The sequence below is a fragment of the Capricornis sumatraensis genome, chromosome 11 (assembly GCF_032405125.1).
Source record: "Capricornis sumatraensis isolate serow.1 chromosome 11, serow.2, whole genome shotgun sequence".
In the NCBI taxonomy this organism is placed as follows: domain Eukaryota; kingdom Metazoa; phylum Chordata; class Mammalia; order Artiodactyla; family Bovidae; genus Capricornis; species Capricornis sumatraensis.
In genome coordinates, this window is record NC_091079.1 from 23,891,806 (window position 1) to 23,909,444 (window position 17,639).

The 17,639-nt window shown below is 45.7% G+C and overlaps 1 protein-coding gene across 1 annotated transcript in view; it reads left to right on the forward strand.

Moving 5' to 3' along the window:
- Window positions 1-17,639, forward strand: part of FAM135B (family with sequence similarity 135 member B) — a 156,438-nt gene that overhangs the window by 35,549 nt on the left and 103,250 nt on the right. Inside the window, exon 2 of the mRNA XM_068983823.1 lies at window positions 3,005-3,084. Coding sequence (XP_068839924.1) covers window positions 3,005-3,084 — 80 coding nt within the window. The remainder of the gene's footprint in view (window positions 1-3,004; window positions 3,085-17,639) is intronic.

Here is a 17,639-nt window from a genome sequence, read left to right on the forward strand (position 1 = left end):
CAGCTGTTAAAGAATCCACCAGAAATGCAGGAGAGCCCAGTTCAATTCCTGGGTCAGGAAGTTCCCCTGGAGAAGGGATAGGCTACCTACCTACTCCAGTATTCTTGTGCTTCCCTGGTGGCTCAGAAGGTAAAGAATTCACTTGCAATGCAGGAGACCTGAGTTCGATCTGCAGGAAGATTGCCTGGAGGAGGGTATGACAACCCACTTCAATATTATTGCCTGGAGAATCCCTATGGACAGAGGAGCCTGGTGGGCTACAGTCCATCGGTTGGCAAAGAGTCGGACATGACTGAACGACTAACCGCAGTGTAGCATATATACAAATATATTCATCTGATTCATTAACATTGAACTCATGGCTGACAGCAGTGTAGCTCATTCCTGAATGAAGCCTGCCTCTGTGTAAGGCACATCACAGGCTTCTTGCTTTTAGGGACACTAGACAGCACTTTAGCTCTACACTCAGAGGCCATTTTAAATATCAAAATAAAAGCTCCAACCAAAAATGTCTGCTTTCTTGAGACACAGGACCAGGAAGGAAGCAGCTGCAGCTGCAGTTCATTCAGTCACTCAGTCATGTCTAACTCCTTGCGACCCCATGGACTGCAGCACACCAGGCCTCCCTGTCCATCACCAACTCCCGGAGTTTACTCAAACTCATGTCCATTGAGTCGGTGATGCCATCCAACCATCTCATCCTCTGTTGTCCCCTTCCCTTCCTGCCTTTAATCTTTCCCAGCAGCAGAGTCTTTTCCAATGAGTTGGTTCTTCACCATCAGGTGGCCAAAATATTGGAGTTTCGGCTTCAGCCTCAGTCCTTCCAATGAATATTCAGAACTGATTTCCTTTAGGATGGACTGGTTGGATCTCCTTGCAGTCCAAGGGACTCTCAAGAGTCTTCTCCAACACCACAGTTCAAAAGCATCAATTCTTCGACACTCAGCTTTCTTTATAGTCTAGCTCTCACATCCATACATGACTACTGGAAGAACCATAGCCTTGACTAGACAGACCTTTGTTGACAAAGTAATGTCTCTGTTTTTTAATAGGAAGCAGCCTAGCAAGACAGAAAAGTTTTGACAGTAGTAGTTCTGTACTAGCCAAGCAGCACAGGAAAATCTGTGGCTTGACCTCCACCCACACCAGCAAAGCCCAAGTGGGATCCTAGATGTCCACCATTGCCAGGCTGTAACAAGCACCTTCCCCCCTCTCCCCCAGCAAGAGAAGGTCTCAAGTAGGGAGCTAGGATTTCACTACCAGCAGGCAGTGATAAGAACTAGAACTCCACCTGGCCTGGTTTAAACAGAGACCATATGCGGAGCCTGGACCTGTAGCCCCACACAGCAGTCAGAGGTCACCCAGGAGATCCTTGACAAAGCTTCAAAAGTAATTCTATAAAGCCTTTCCAATAAATGGTCCTGTGGCAACCGGACACCCATAGGCCCCAATAAGACAAAACAGAAACTTAGCTTATCTCACTCCTCACGTAAAAATGACCTCAAAGTGGATCATAGACCTCTTTGAAAAATAGAAAGCTTTTAGGAAAACAAAATAGAGGAACGTTTTGGGGTCTAGAACTAAGCAGAGTTTTTAAACTTGACATGAAACATATCACCCATAAAAAATGGTGAATTCAGCTTCCTCGCGATTAAAAACCTTTGTTCTTTAAATGTGCTATAGAGAGAAATAACAGATGAACTACAGTGAGAAGTTTGTGAGGCAAAAGAATATACAGAAAACCCACCACCATGTCTTTCCTTGGACCTTGAGGTCCCTGGACTGTTTGCTTTCTTCTTCACCTTTGAGAATCTCCTTTTGTTTCTTCTTCTGTACACTGTCTAGAACTTCTGGCTATGGTTAGTGAGAACAGGGAAAAATATGTCTACTCCATATTTCTTGGAAGCAGAAGGTATGACAGATCTTTTTCTTTCTTTCTTTTGGGGCTACCCTGGTGGCTCAGAGGGTAAAGAATCTGCCTGCAATGCAGGAGACCTCATTTAACAGATACAAAACAGCTCAGAGAAGGTGTGTGATGTCCTCAGAGTCACACAGCTCTCGCGTGATGTCACCCAGGCTACACGAGTGCAGTGCCTGCGTCCTCTGCGCTCAGTCTCCTTGGATAACCGTATACACATGAACGCATCAACAGGGACCTTCTCTGACTGTATTCACAGTGCAACGGACTCAGTAGCAGAGAAGCTCCCTGCTGTGGGTTCAGTGAGCCATGCGAAACTGATGTGTGTTCATGGTCTATTTTACTTCTCTTTCAGTTTGTTTTATTCAAAGTCTTTTGCCCAGTGGGTTTGAAAACAGTGGAAGGGGAGGACAATGATGAGGCCAGACATGTTCTTGCAAATGAAAGGATCGTTAATTGCAAGGCACAGAACTTCAAAATGTGCTTCTGCACATGTGGCAGAAGAGGACAAACAAGAGTCTCCTGACAACATGGGAACCTGCTCGACATTCTGCATCCACCGAATCTGGAAATGGGGGTGCCGCGATAAAACCCAGAGCGTAGATATACACTGGTGACATTGTTTGCTGATACCCCCAGGATTAGCAGCTCAACTGCTGTGTTTCTAAAGGAAATACTTGTGTTGCAATGTGATATCAGTTCAGTTCATGTGTGGATTGTCCATCATGCACTCAAATCCTATTTTCTGTAAAATGGACTTTTTCACCTAAAGAAAAGCCATCTCTCATAACGTGCCTGTGGCATATGACTTATCGCTCCCTTGTTCCTATGTCTATTACCACCAACCTTTTCTGTGTCTCATAGGATCCTCAGATGTACCCAACTTCCTGTCTCCATCTTGGCCCATCTCATCCCTCCCTGACAGTGCTGGCAAAATAAATCTCTCTCTGATGCTAGACGATCATGCATGCCATCCAGAAACTAGCCTGTTGCCTACAGTCTTTAGGATTAAGTCTAGGTGTTTTTAGAAGCAGGCAATAATAAGAAGTCCAATATTCAGCAGCCTGTCCTCTGTTCTTTTCTTAGGTATTATCAGATCCGAGTGACCTTGAAGGTGTCCTCAAGGATCCCCCACAGACTGAGCGCTTCCATCGTTGGGCAGACAGGTGAGCAGGAGGATAACAGTGGGGCACTTGCTGCCCACTGGTAAGCCTTCATTCATCACTGTAAACCAGGGCTTAGCAGGGTACATAGAGGCACTCAGTGAACCATTGTTGATTGTTGAATAAGTGGATTTTGGAAATGTAGACCCACTGTTGCTTTGGCCCTGTGTTATTGCAAAGGGGACCTGGCTACAAGAAAAAAAAAAAAAAAAACATCTCTCCTAGGAGCAGCTGGTATCTGAGGATAATCCTGACTGTGAGTGCATGCTCAGTTGCTCAGGTGTGTCTGACTCTTTGTGACTCCATGGACCACAGCCCGCCAGGCTCCTCTGTCCATGGAATGTTCCGAGCAAGAATACTGGAGTGGGTTGCCATGCCCTCCTCCAGGGGATCTTCCTGACCCAGGGATCGAACCCGAGTCTCTTAGGTTTCCTGCATTGGCAGGTCGACTCTTTACCAGTGAGACACCTGGGAAGCCCCAAACCTGGCTGTAGAGGTTGGCTAAAATCAAATCAGGGAGGAAGAGGATGGGAAATGGCATCTAGCTGGTAGGTAAGAAGCCTGTTGTCAAAGAGGAGTTAATAATCAGTTCAGTGTATGGGACTGAGTCAGTAGCCAGGTGTGGTAGCACTTTCTGTGCACAATAAGGAGTCAAAGGCAGTCCTCCTTGGGAAGAAGGATTGCCAAGGACAATCCAGGTTCTAACCTTGGAGCGTTAGTAAGGTATCCCAGGCTATCAGCAGGTTCAATGTGATAGCACTGAGTCAGAAATACAGAACTTATTACATAAAAAGTAAAGCTAGACATCAAGATTATATTCTGGCAGAAGTATTTGCATTTAGTAAGTTTGGGAGAATGTATGGATCAACTAGACTTTAAGAAGAAGGAGACATACTTTGGAATGGAAGAGAGAGAAGGTAAGGAGACAAAAAGAACCATGTAAAAGCTGCTTAACTTTCACTCTACAAGGTAGCCAGGAATATTGCAGAAATAGGAAATGGCAATCCACTCCAGTACTGTTGCCTGGAAAATCCCATGGACAGAGGAGCCTGATAGGTTACAGTCCATGGGGTCGCAAAGAGTCGGACGCGACTTTCACTTTCACTTTCAAATTCAGTAAGGTCAAGAGTTCTGGTCATTCATAGCTACATTTCCAAAAATTCGTTTTGGGTTGCCTTGGCAATTATATTACCCTGTTGTTGACAGTGATATTATGGCGAGTAGAATTGTTTGCAGTTGAATGGCTGCAAAGTTAGTGCAGATGTGGTGGTCTGTTTAGCTCCTCCTTGGGGAGGTGTGGGAGATGCAGGGGAGAGGGAGCTTACATGGACCATGCAAGGGACAAGCCAGGGAGGCTGATGGTTTATGGGCAACAGGCTACAGGCTGGCTGGGGCCTGTGATCCAGAAAGAGAAAGACCCTGGAGACCACTGGCTTCTCCCCTGACTGCATAGAGCTAAGTAGTACGCAGTAGTCAAGGCCCCACATTTCCAAGGAGGTCCTTCTCCTCCACTCTTCACTCCTCCTTTCTCCAGGGAGTGTCAGGCCCCTGAGACTGGAGGCCACCCCCTCTCCTATGTCCTGTGTTCATTCCGGTGCCTGCAGGCTCCCACTGTGCTCCCATCTGCATTGTGCCTCCTCCCACCCCAGCTTCTGCCAGAAGAAGGTTCGTGGAGTTGGCTGAGGAAGTAGGACGTTTGAACCCTGATGTTGCATGAACTAGTCATGTGATCCCAGGCCTTGACAATTTGAGCTTCATTTCCTCACCTGAAACATGAGGATAAATATCCGTCCTCTGTAGGGCTTTGTCTTACACATTACATGTCTTTTTTTGTTTGTTTGAACCCTGTCTTTTCTTCTTGGTGAGCCTGGCCAGAGGTTGTGCATTTTGTTTACCCTTTCAAAGAACCAGATCTTGGTCTTACTGATTTTTTAAAAATCTCTATTTTATTTATTTCCTCTCTGATCTTTATTATCTGCTTTTTTCTGCTAACTTTTGGTTTTCTTTGTTCTTCTTTTTCTAATTCTTTTAGGTGGTGGGTTAGGTTGTTTGAGATCTTTCTTCTTTCTTAAGTAAGGCCTATATTGGTATGAATGTCCCTCTAAGAACTGCTTTTGCTGCATCCCATCAATTTTGTGTGGTTGTATCTTAGCAATTATAAATGTAAAGGGCACTGTACATGTTATAGAGGTTATTAAAGGAAATGTCCCAGGTCAGAAACAGAACCTTTTTCAAAAATTTTTTATATTATTTTTTACTTTTTTTGGGAAATTATTATAAATTGCAAGATAATTGCTTTAAAATAGAAATAGGAAAAACTCATTGTGTCTAGCGAGGCAGAATTCGGGAGTGGTACAGGCTGCACATTCCAAAATTTCCAGGTTCAATTCCTGCTTCTGACACTTCTCAGCCTTCTGGATTTAGAAAAGTTATTTCACCTATTTGGTTTCTTGGATTCTTCACCTATAAAGTTGAGCTGGTAGGAGGTCCCTACCTCAAAGGTTTGTGTTAAGGTTTGAATGAATTATGCAGGAAAATGACTAGAATGGTCCTGACCCATAGTAAGCTCACAATAACCACCAGCAAGAGTCAGTGACGCTATTACACGCTCAGTAGTTTACTTAGTGGCATCTGCTGCAAGTTGGTGCTGTGGAACGCATCCCTGGGGATGAGAAGATGCTTTCCTGCTCTGGAGGCACCCAGTCTTCATGGGGAGACAGAAGTGTCACAGTAATTAATACAGTAGAGGTGGAGGCTGAGATGAGATTTTTGTCTGCCGAGGCACAGCCAGACGACACAAAAGCGCTAGGAAGCCATAGACCCAGTGCTGTTCACACAGAGGGTGCTGCCGCATAAATTAAGGGGCAGGATTATACATTCTTGTTCTCCCTGAAAATATGTTCCTTCTCTGGTAGCCATATGATATGAAATGTGCTTTAATTATGCAGGTGATTTAGATTCTGCTTCTCTGGATGGGACTTACTTTCTCACTGGGTTTTCCAAGGTTGGTGTTTATGATTTCATTTTGTGAGTAAGAAAAAATAGTAACTTCCCCTGGGAAATATAGTCATAACTGACATACTACAATGTTTCTTTTCTCAATACTTTTTAAAAAGGTGACTTGGGAAAAGTTGCTCAGGTAAATGGATGGCTCCTTCTTGTCTGAGTTAGCAACATATCTTGTGGAACAGAGTAGGACAGTCTCTGAGCTTGCACCAGGTAAGAGTTATCCTCCCCAGGCCTTCAGGAAAGACCCCCACATTACAGTAGGGACACCTGTGTGAGGAGGTGGATGCACCCCAGCGGTGACAGTGCATTCCTCTGTTCACGGCACCGGGTGCAGGGCATCAAGGGAGCTTGTTTTCTGTGGATGTGGACGTGTGGATGGTTTGGGCTTAGTGGTCAGTACGATTCTAAAGGCCACTGGATCTTGGTCATCACCAAAAATATAAAACTATGAATTGTAGGTGATCTTCTAATGCTTCACTGAAGCCAGGATAGCTCTGGTTCTTCCAAAACTTTTCAGATTCCTCCTATAAGCCAAAATCCTAAGCACTGAGAGATACAGAGATGAATGATGGTGAATAAAAACATGAGGGTTACAGTATTCTAGGAAGAGAAACCAGAAGTAAGAGTCCTTTTTTAAAAATGTGATTCTGGTTGAATTGAAGGCTTGCATTTTGTGGGTTTCACAGATTTGTTTTCTGAGTTCAGGGTTATAGGTAATTGTCTGCGTCTGTGAATGAATGTTATGTATACTTACCCTTGGCTGTTTCCTTTCACCCAAGTGATGCTATTTAATAGGTTTTGCAACCTTTCCTACCTGGAGATGTCAAAAAATATTATTTTCTCTTAGGGGGATGATCAGTTAAGTCATATATGGGGGAGGGACACTGCTTAAACTTACCGAGGCTGTGTTAAGTGGTTTGGCACAAACAGACATCTGCTAGTCACTGCTCATCAAAGCAAGAGAAAGGATGAGCAGTAAATTGTGGAAGCGTGAAAAAATTGCCATGATTAGTTTTAGTAATGTTTTGAGAGGTAATTTGCATTTTCATTAAGTGAAAGCTTTTAAGAGTTTCACCGTGTAAGGGGTGGGGAGAGACATTTATTCTTCAAATGAATCAAACGAATTTCTTTTCAGGGCCCATTAAAGTCAGCTAAATATCAAATATGCCTGTTTTCATGGAGAGTATTAATCAGGTAAAAACGCCCCTTCTCCTAGGCTCTGAGTACCCTCCTGGGGTTGGAGGAGAGTGCTGCTCAAGAAGGCTGTCAAGAAGGACGTGTCTGGAGGAGTCCAGACCTGAAGGATGTTGGCACCTCTGCTCCTCACAAAAGTCATCTCGGAAACTCTGAGGCCAGGGCCCCTCACCTTGGGCTCCCAGTGTAGACTGTGAATCTGCTCTGCCAGCTGGTTCAGTGATCAGCTCCCTGGGGGTCCAAGCCAGAATTGTTGTCCATCTTTGTCCTTTGAGATCAAATCTTAAAAGTCTGCTCGACCTCCAAGGTCCCTCTTTGGGAAGATTCCTTCAGTCTCCTGTACCCTGGTTCATCCCTCTCTGCTTCGACTTAACGGGCTTCCCAGGTGGCTCAGTGCTAAGGAATCCGCCTGTCAGTGCAGGAAGTGCAGGTTTGATCCCTGGGTCAGGGAGATCCCCTGGAGGAGGAAATGGCAACCCCCTCCATTATTCTTGCTTGGAAAATTTAATGCACTGAGGAGCTTGGGCTGCAGTCTACAGGGGTTGCAAAGTTGGACACAATTGAGCAACGGAACACACACACACACACACACACACACACTGCTTTTAATGCCTGTCCCTTTCTTGCTCACCTTCCACCCCTCTAGCCCACTCGGCTGGCAGAAAGGATTTGTGTTGGTTCTCTGCGGTGATCCCTGTCCCCGTGAGAATCACTCATTCCCTGTCTGAGCACACTGCCTGTGCTCACTGCCTGTACACACGTGGCGTGTGTCCCTCCCCGTCTCGTGCAATTCCCCCGCCCCTTTGCTCTCGGGACCTGCATTTGGGACTCTGCATTGGAGGACCCAGCCCCAGGCTCCCGGGAGCACTCTGTCCGAGATCTGAACTTGCCTGGGAGTTTGAAGCCCAACGTACCCCATCCCCACCCCCAGCCTTTGCCACGAGCCTGTGATTATCAGTGCACGCATGTGGAGGTGCGCTCCTGTCGGGGGATGGGACAGGCTGAGATGTAGTCCCCTCTTCAGAGTCCCCTGCAGGAGCAGGCTGGCGCTCCCTTCTTGGGGACCTTTGTTGAGATGTGCCTCTGCCTGCCTTCCCCGCTTTCCCTGCCCTGGGTCCCTGCTTCCTCAATCTCATGGGACACACGTGTGCTAAACCACCTGCACACAGGTCCTCATCTCTGCAATCTGCTCTTTATCATCTGTCCCCTGAAACCACTAGAAGCGGTACAGCCGCTCCTTATCATATGGGAGGCAAGGTGTGGAGTCAGCCAAACCCGCGTTTCCATGCGTTCCTGGTGACTCTGTGCCAGCAGCCTCTATAGAAATGACCCTGAAGGACCATTTGGGGCATCAATGAAAGTACTGTGTGTGGGCATTTAATGGACTTCCTGTCGTCTGGGAGCCTCCTGTATACCCACACATCAGAACATAACGTCCTTGGTCACCTTTGTACCACATTTGTCAGGAGGAGTCCCCTAATCTATCTACCCCACATTTAATGAGCTTTCAGCGGTGATACTTACACAGCATCAGACCCTGGTTCCCAGAGCTGGCTGTGTGTGAGGCACAGTTAACACAGAGCTGGATGGCTGAGGCTGCTTTCCTGGAGCTCCAGGACTGGGGTGGGGAACTGAGGGGTGTGTGACAATCACCAAAGTGACAAGGAGGTGGGGGGGAGGGCTTTGGCCTCAAGGCAGCCTCCCCAGGAAGGCTTGTCTGCCATCTTCCTGAGCCAGCCTTCTGTGAGCACACCTGACTTCCAGGTGTCCTGCCTTCGGTCCAGGTCATCAGTGCAAATCTCTGTGTTCAGAAAGTGGGCAGAGCCCCGCCACCAGGTCTGCACAGCCTCAGCTGCCCGGGTGTCTCCCTCCCCACTGAACAAGGCTCCTGGGCCCCCTGCTGTCCCCCCGCCCCCTGCTCAGGCAGCAGCACCACCAGGGTGCACCCGCATCTGCACACCCTGCACCTGGGGATCTGTGTTTCAGGGAAACACACCTGGAGAGAAAGGTGAGGGAGAGGGCAGGGCCCCGAAGCGTAAGCCAGAAAAGACACACATGCATCAGATACACATGCCTGTTGCTGGTGGAAGAGAGAACAGTCTTTATCTCTAGACGCCCCCACACAGGCTAGAGAAGCAGGCAGCTGCATCCCACGCACCCTGCGTGACCTTGGACTCGGTTCTAACCTCCCTGTGCCTCATTTTCCTTCTCTGTAAAATGGCAACGGTAATAATATTATTAATAACAGTGACTTCTTCATGGGGTTGTGAGCATTTTACTAGGAATAGATATAAGTACTTAGAGGGGAGTCTGCCATCCTAAACCCTCAGTAAATGCTGGCTATTTTTAGTTTTATTGCAAAACCGGAATCAGCAGACTTGGGTGAAATTTACACGAACTGAAATGTTAGTCCTGATGGGTTTTGCAGTTTATTCAGTACCTGTTTCTCCACCGCCTCCTATGTGTCAGGCACTGTTTCTAGAGCTCTTGAGCCTCCAGATGCCCAGCTCCTGATGTTATTATCTAGAAGCAGTGAACGTCTCATCTTTAGAGGCTTCATGCAAAAGTTTTCACAGGGCAGAAGACAGTGTCTAATGAAAAGAACATTGCATGATAGTGTACATATATTATATGCAGTCATTCCAGTCTTTTATTTTTATTTATTTACTTTAAAAATATTTATTTATTTGGCTGTGCCAGTCTTAGTTGCAGCATGTGGGATCTAGTTCCCTGACAAGGGATCAAACCCCATTCCCCTGCATCGGGAGCTCAGAGTGTTAGCCACTGGGCCACCAGGGAGGTCCCCAGTCTTTTCTAAAATAAAGGGGCATGATTATTATTATCATTATATACTTATAGGAATAAATTAATCCTCAGTGTGGAAGTTGATGCTTACGTTTACACACCAGAGTCCTGGTACCATGTTGCTTCTTTATTCAGTTCTGACTCCCTGGTGCCTGCTGGAGTGCCTGGGACACAGTTGGCATAACAGGTACGCTTATTGTGTTAGTAATAAAGACCAGAGGGCTTAGCTTGGGCATTAATGAAAGGAACGAGGAGGCTGAATTCCACGCAATTAAAAAAAATTATAATAATAAGCTTTTGAAGCTGCAGTGAACAGGTTGTTTTGAAAGGAGGCATTTCAATGGGAAAGGATACTGTTTTGAGTTCTTGATAATCAAGCAGTTGTTTAAAAAAAAAGCTGATGATTATTTAGAAAAAAGCCCTGAAGTATGCAACAGAGGCTGGGTAACTTCTTTCTGATTCAGCCAAGTGGTCACTGAAGGTCTGAGAATGGACCACGGGGTGTGGAATTGGAGTAATGATGTGAGGGGTCTCCAGGAGTAGGTGGCGGGGACTGGGCTTGTTCAGGACCTCTCGGACCACTGCAGTTTCTCCCAGTGTGGCCCAGGGACCTCCTCTCACAAGATCCCTAGGGACTCGCAAGCAGTCAGTTTCTTGATCCATCCTGCCCTGCCTCCTAAGTCAGATTCTCAGAGTAAGATGAAATGATACGTGGATAAAATGCTGAAGAGGAAATTCACAGGGGGACACACAAGAGCAGAACCTTAGAATTCTGTAATTGCAGCTAAGGAGTTGACGCTAATGACGGATAATTGGATGATTTAGTCTTCTCCCTTCGGTGACTTACAGTTACAAGAAGAGATGCTGGAGTCTTAACACCTTAATGTGAAAGGCAGGTCCCTGAGGATGGGCCCAAGCAGCAGAGGGTCTTTATTTCCCATCTGCTGACAGGTGTGCTTTTATCCATTTCCTCTGGAGAACAATGCGATCATGAAATGAAAAGGAATATTTTCTGCTGAGCTGGCTGAGGCTGATAGACAAGTGGAATAATAACTGCCATAAATGGCAGGAAGCCTGCTTCTCTTTGGTCCAAACTCTCCTAGATGTCTACCCTGACTCAGGCATAAGCTCTCCTTTTACCATGACAAATGATTAAGTCTATCCTATAAATGGGCTTCCTGGATGGCACAGTGGTAAAGAATATGCCTGCCAATAAAAGAGATGCAAGAGATAAGGTTTCAATCCCTGAGTCAGGAAGATTCCCTGGAGGGGGGACGTGGCAACCCACTCCAGTATTCTTGCCTGGAGAATCCCATGGACAGAGGAGCCTGTTAGGCCACAGTCCACGGAGTTGCAAAGAGAAGGACACCCCTGAGCACACACACACATCTTGTCAATATTCTCACGTGTAGAATGAGGGAGTCTGCAGCCCCGTTTACATATGGATTTCTTTTTAATTCAAGGGAGCGCACAGAGGAAGGGTCAGATGCATCAGAACCTCTGGAATAGAGGGAGGAGAAACATGCTTCAGGGTACAGCTCCTGCTGCTGGAGCTTCTGTACTCTCCACGCGGAGCCCCAGAGCCATTTCGAAATCCCCATCCAGGCTCACTCTAGCCTTTTATAGCGTGCCTTTGATTCATGGTGCTATTTCTGTGCTCCCAGTAAAAATAATATATCAGGAAAATGTTACTTGAGCCTCCACTCAGAGCGAAATTCCTCGACAGGTGCCCAGCAATTTGAATAAGATCCATTTGAAAGCAGAGTGAGGTTGTCCTGGAGAGGGGTTACTGGATCAGGCTTTCCCACACATGGGCTCTCCATGCTTCTGTCTAATAAGCCTTTCTTTCCATGACAGCCCAAAATAAGAGGATGGATTGATGTTAGAACTGCTCAGGCAGGAAAATGAACAGAAGATGCCTGTCTTACCTTTTCATATCTGTATGGTATTTGGACAGTTACAGAAACAGGATTTCCTGTTTTGTCTTGGTAGCCACTTGTGACGATCATAGGAAAGGCTGTAAGGAATGCATGACCTCTGAAGGGCATGGCCTTTTTACTCAGAATGTTCCTGAAGGAAAACTTTGTTTTTCTTTAATCCATAATTTTTTTTTTTTTCTGTAATAACACACCTACTTTAAGTAGATGGTGATTTTCTAAAAGACTACTTGGCTTGACCCCAGACACACACATTCTCAGGGAAACTTGGAAATCTAAGTGCACAAAGCCGTCCAGCCTAGAATTTTTGTAAATTGTTTTACTTATGTATAGCTAACTTGCAGTTGTTAATGTCTGCTGTTCAGCCAAATGATTCAGTAATACACACGCAGTAGATGCATTCTTTTTCACGCTCTTTTCCACTGTGGCCTATCACAGGATGCAGAATATAGTTCCCTGGGCTGTGCGCTGAGTGAGTGAGTGAGTGAGTGAAGTCGCGCAGTCATGTCCGACTCTTCGCGACCCCACGGACTGTAGCCTACAAGGCTCCTCTGTCCATGACATTTTCCAGGCAAGAGTACTGGAGTGGGTGGCCAGTGCTGTGCGCCGGGACCTTGCTATTTATGCATCCTGTATGTCGTAGTTTTCACCTGCTCGCCTCAGACTCCCCATCCATCCCTCCCCCTGGGCGCCCACAGGTCTGCTCTCTGGGTCTGGGAGTCTGTTTCTGTTTAGTAGGTAAGTTCGTTTGTATCACATTTTAGATCCCGCGTGTAAGTGATATCGCATGGTGTGTGTCTTTCTCCTTCTGACTTTTTTCACTTAATAAGTGAAATAATGATAAGCTCTAGGTCCATCCATGTTGCTGCAAATCGGCCCGAGAATTTTTCCATCCAAGTCTGTTGCAGCGATTTCTCTCCATCCCTCTCAGACTCACCTCACTTACAACCATGGCCAAAGGCCAGCCTGCATCACCTTCACACAGAAGCCAGGGTAATGTATTTTACAGACAATTCAGATTACATCAGGCCCCTCCTCAAAGTCTGCTAATGATGGTGATGATGATGATAATGACCCAGAATGCTTACTGTGTGCTGGGCACTGTTCAGTTCTTTGCACATATTACATTTTCTCACTTCTCACAACTCTTCAGGGTAGGTGTTATTCTTATCGCCACTTTACAGATGAAGATACTGATGGGAACACCTGGGAAGAGATGGGTTCAGGATCCCAGCCAAGAAGTCTAGAACTTACCTACTGCATCACATTGCTTCTTGCGGACCTGGGAATAAAATACAAAGTCCTTAGCAGGTCCTGGTGGCCCCATGTGGTCTGATCCTTGACTTTGCCCTTAAACTCATCTTTTGCCCTCTTTCCATCATTCTTACTCTTCGTTAAATATCGAGCTCATTCCCAACTCAGAGCTCTGAACTTTGGGGGTCCCTCTCCCTGGAAGTTGGTCTTTCCTCTCCCAGTTTTAGCCTGGTTTGCTTTCTCAATGAATTCAGGTCAGGTCTCTGCTCAAATGTCACCTCCTCAGAGAGGCTCCTTGCTCATTTTTTTTTTTTAAATAGATTTCCTGTTGTAATTTAATTTCTTATTCTGCTTTATTTTTCTTCAGACTACTTCAACTATTTTTATTACGTATTTATTGTCTGTGTCTCCTCTACAATTTAATAATAATGCTTCTTTTCAGTAAATCATCATGGAGTGTTTTCTATGTGCCAGGAAATAGAAAGCTTCAAATGTGTTTAGTATTTATGGGTATGAATGTACTTTATTATCACACTTTTCCTAAGCGATAAGTTACATGAATAGGCCCTGTTTTATAGAAGAGGAAATTTGGATGTGGAGCACCTAAGGACTGGTTCAAGGTCCCCCAGGTAGTGGTTCGTGCAGCCAGAATTCAATCCCAGTGAGTCGGACTCCAGAGTCTGGTGGGCCCTGTGTGTTGCCTGCTCCACCCGCAGTGCTGATGGCAAGACTTGGGCTGAGCATCCGCTGGAGGGAGACGTCAGCTGTGCTGATGCGTGGTCTTGCTACCCAGCTGGTCCAGCAGGATGAAGCCAAACTACTCCTTGGACCACTTTTCCATGCCCACCTCAAGTCCTGTCCCTTGAGATTTTCTCCTCGTCCTCATGTCTCTTGGGTCCCTTCCACGCTCACAGACCCCATTCTGGTCATGCTCAGTTTTCTTTCCCTGCCTCAACCTTCTCCCAGCCTCTCTCCTTTCACACTTCAGCCCTCATTACTCCATAGATACTGCGGTAGCAAAGTCAGACCTTCGGGGCCGCCCTGCCAGTGCCCCATGGATGTGCTTTTAGGACGCCGTATGTGCATGCGTGCTACGTCGCTTCAGTCCTGTCCGACTCTTTGTGGTGCTAAGGACTGCAGCCCATCAGGCTCCTCTGTCCATGGGATTCTCCAGGCAAGAATACTGGAGTGGGTTGCCATGCCCTCCTCCAGGGGATCTTCCTGACCCAGGGATTGAATTCGCTTCTCTTATGTCACTTGAATTAGACAGGCGGGTTCTTTACCACTAGCACCACCTGAGCAGTGCCACCCAGAATACTGTACATGTCATCTCAATTTTACTCTTTAAATATTTTCAACATTTTTTAAAAAGATGCAATGAGCCAAATGTTTGTCATTATTTTAATGAATATTTATGCCTGGAAGACCTATTGAAGAGCACAAAATAGTGGTTAGTCTATTTGGGTTCAAATCCTGGTTCCTCAACTTTGAAACAGTGAAACAAGTGCCTGGTGCCTCATTTCCACACATGAAAACAACAGCAAGATCAGAACGTCTCTCACAGGGTCCGCTTGAAGATTCGCTTACGTGATGCTCATCCCCTACAAGCAGCAGCAGTGTTCAAGTGTCAGCTCCTTTTCTCCTCCTGTTCTCTCTCCCATATTTCAGCTGTGCGTCCCTGCAGAACTGACTTGGCAGGGGCATCCATCTTTCATTTGGCCTGGTATGCACAGATCTGACATGTGACACTGTGCCCACAGGCTCCTCCTTGTAGCATCATTGCGAGGGGCAAAGTGATTCAGTGTATCTGCGTGAAAGGGAAAGTCACTCGGTCGTGTCCAACTCTTTGCAACCCCATGGACTAAACAGTCCGTGGAATTCTCCAGGCCAGAATACTGGAATGGGTAGCTTTTCCCTTCTCCAGGGGATCTTCCCAACCCAGGGATCAAACCCAGGTCTCCCACATTGGAGGCGGATTCTTTACCAGCTGAGCCACAGGGGAAGCCCAAGCTGGAGTGGGTTGCCTACCCCTTCTCCAGCAGATCTTCCTGACCCAGGAATCAAACTGGGGTCTCCTGCATTGCAGGCCAATTCTTCACCAACCGAGCTATCAGGGAAGTGGGGTGGCCTTAACTTCCTGAGGAGGCAGACGTGCCCTGGCCCTCTGGTCCCCAGAGGGGGATCTACATCATGCTGTTTGAGTAGGTGCTCTATTTTTGGCTGAGAGGAAGTTACTTTTCTTTTCTCTCCTCCACTGAAAGTGGTGTAAATAGAGACTGACTTCGCACACACAGCTTTCTCCCAACAACTGTATGGATGCTCTCTCCAAAACCCTTTCTTCCCTCTCCACCTGATGCCATATTATTCCTCTTGTCTAACTGAAGAATTTAGATCGGGGTTTCTCACCCACTCCATTTGTGAGCTGTGCTTTTGAGTCTAGCCTTTGACATTGGTTTGCAGGGTGTGTTGTGGTTGCTGTCAGAATTTAATTTTAATAACCCATAAGATGCCTCTTTTTACCTTTAGGTGGTACACTTCCCCCACTCCAAATTAAGTGTGCCATATTCCTTTTGGCTTCTGTTTTTGCAATATTTATAACGTTATAGCTGAATGGTCACTTGAGCATTTCTTTTTCCCCTTTACCCTAGTATAAGTCTTAGGAGGACAGAAACTCGCTTACTGACCACCACTCACGCACCTGCTATCACAGCTTTGTGACTCAGTACAGATATGTTGAATCAGTGAACTGATGGATGGATGAAAGGATGAGTAGATGAATGCCAAGAATTCACATCGCTTCCAGACCTCATTGAAAGATGCTTTCCCTTTCATCTAAATCCTCTTTGAAAGCTTCACCTGAGCACATTCTCCAGTATTGATTGCCTTGGTTTAGAGCAGTTCAGGTCGATATTATTAAAGTTTAAAACACGATAAAAGTCATGACTCCTGAAAATGAATGTTCTTGTTTATCTTCATTGAAATAAATGTACTTTGCCTCAGCCTTCTGAAATATGTGCCGATGGATGACCCATATTTTCATGGATTGGTAGCCATGACAGTAATGAATTTCTATTGATTTTGTAACTGAATATACCAGGCACTGTGCTAGGTATTTCATAAATACTATTTTACTCATAATAATCTTTGGAGAGAAGTTATCTCTGTTTCCATTTTCAAAGGAGGAAACCATCTCAAAGATTTTATAAATCAGTAGAATCAAGGAGTCAGGCATTTCTGAATCGTTGCCACAGTTGGAGTGTTAATTTTGTTTCAAGTGGATAACTTGACTTCTCTCTATTTTTATTATTCTTAGTAATGGTAAAATGAGAAGGAAATGTTTTTTTAAAAAAAAATTTAAAAAGCCAACAGGTTTAAGTATTTACACATTTTTTCAAGCCAAAAATGTATATTTTTAAAATTTCACATTCAATAAAAGTCAACAAAAGAAGATAGATTTCCTAGGTCTATTTGAGCAAAGAGAACCTATCTTTTGCAGAAGATTTAATGTAGGAGATTATTCAATTAGTCATTTCTACATCAGCTAATATCACAATATTCAGAGAAATGCCTTGTGTTATGTGAGCTTGTAATCACAGGTTTGACAATGTTTAGGGTGATTACAGAACATTTTCTGGGGAAGGAGATGGTGAGCAGAAGTGGGCGTGGTCTCCAGGGAAGTGGGTGTGGTCTCCAGGGAAGTGGAGGAGAAGGAATGGCAGGGGCAAAGGTGATGTGGTGACAAGGAGGGTGGCATTCAACTGTGGCTGCAGGAAAATGAACTAGGGAGTCTGGAAGGTGATGAAGCTAAACAGAGGCAGGTGGGCTTTGAGGACTATATTAGGGGGAAAAAGCTTTCCCTATATCCTAAAAGAAATGGAAAGATGCTGAAGGGTTTGAAGCAGAGGAGCAGCTTGGTTCTATTTGCATATCGAAAATACGCTTCTTTGGAAACATTGTGAAGCTTTGGAACCAGAGACAGGTTGAGCAGACTGAAGGCAATTGAACTGTCCAGGTGAGAGGCCAGTTAATAGTGGGCAGGTTGGTTGGTGGTTAGGATAGAGAGAAGTGAGCATTCAATGAGGATCACCCTTGGAAGGCCAGGGAGACGGTGACTCTCAGATTTCTCATTCACACGACAGGCTGGCTCATAGAGCCATTTACTAAAATAAGGAACGCTGGATGAGAAACAGGTAGTTTAACTTTTTTTTTCCCCTCTAGTTGAGGTTTGCAGAATTTACTTTTGGAGAAGGAAATGGTAACCCACTCCAGTACTCTTGCCTGGAAAATCCCATGGACAGAGAATCCTGGTAGGCTACAGTCCATGGGGTCTCAAAGAGTCAGATACGAATTTACTTTGGA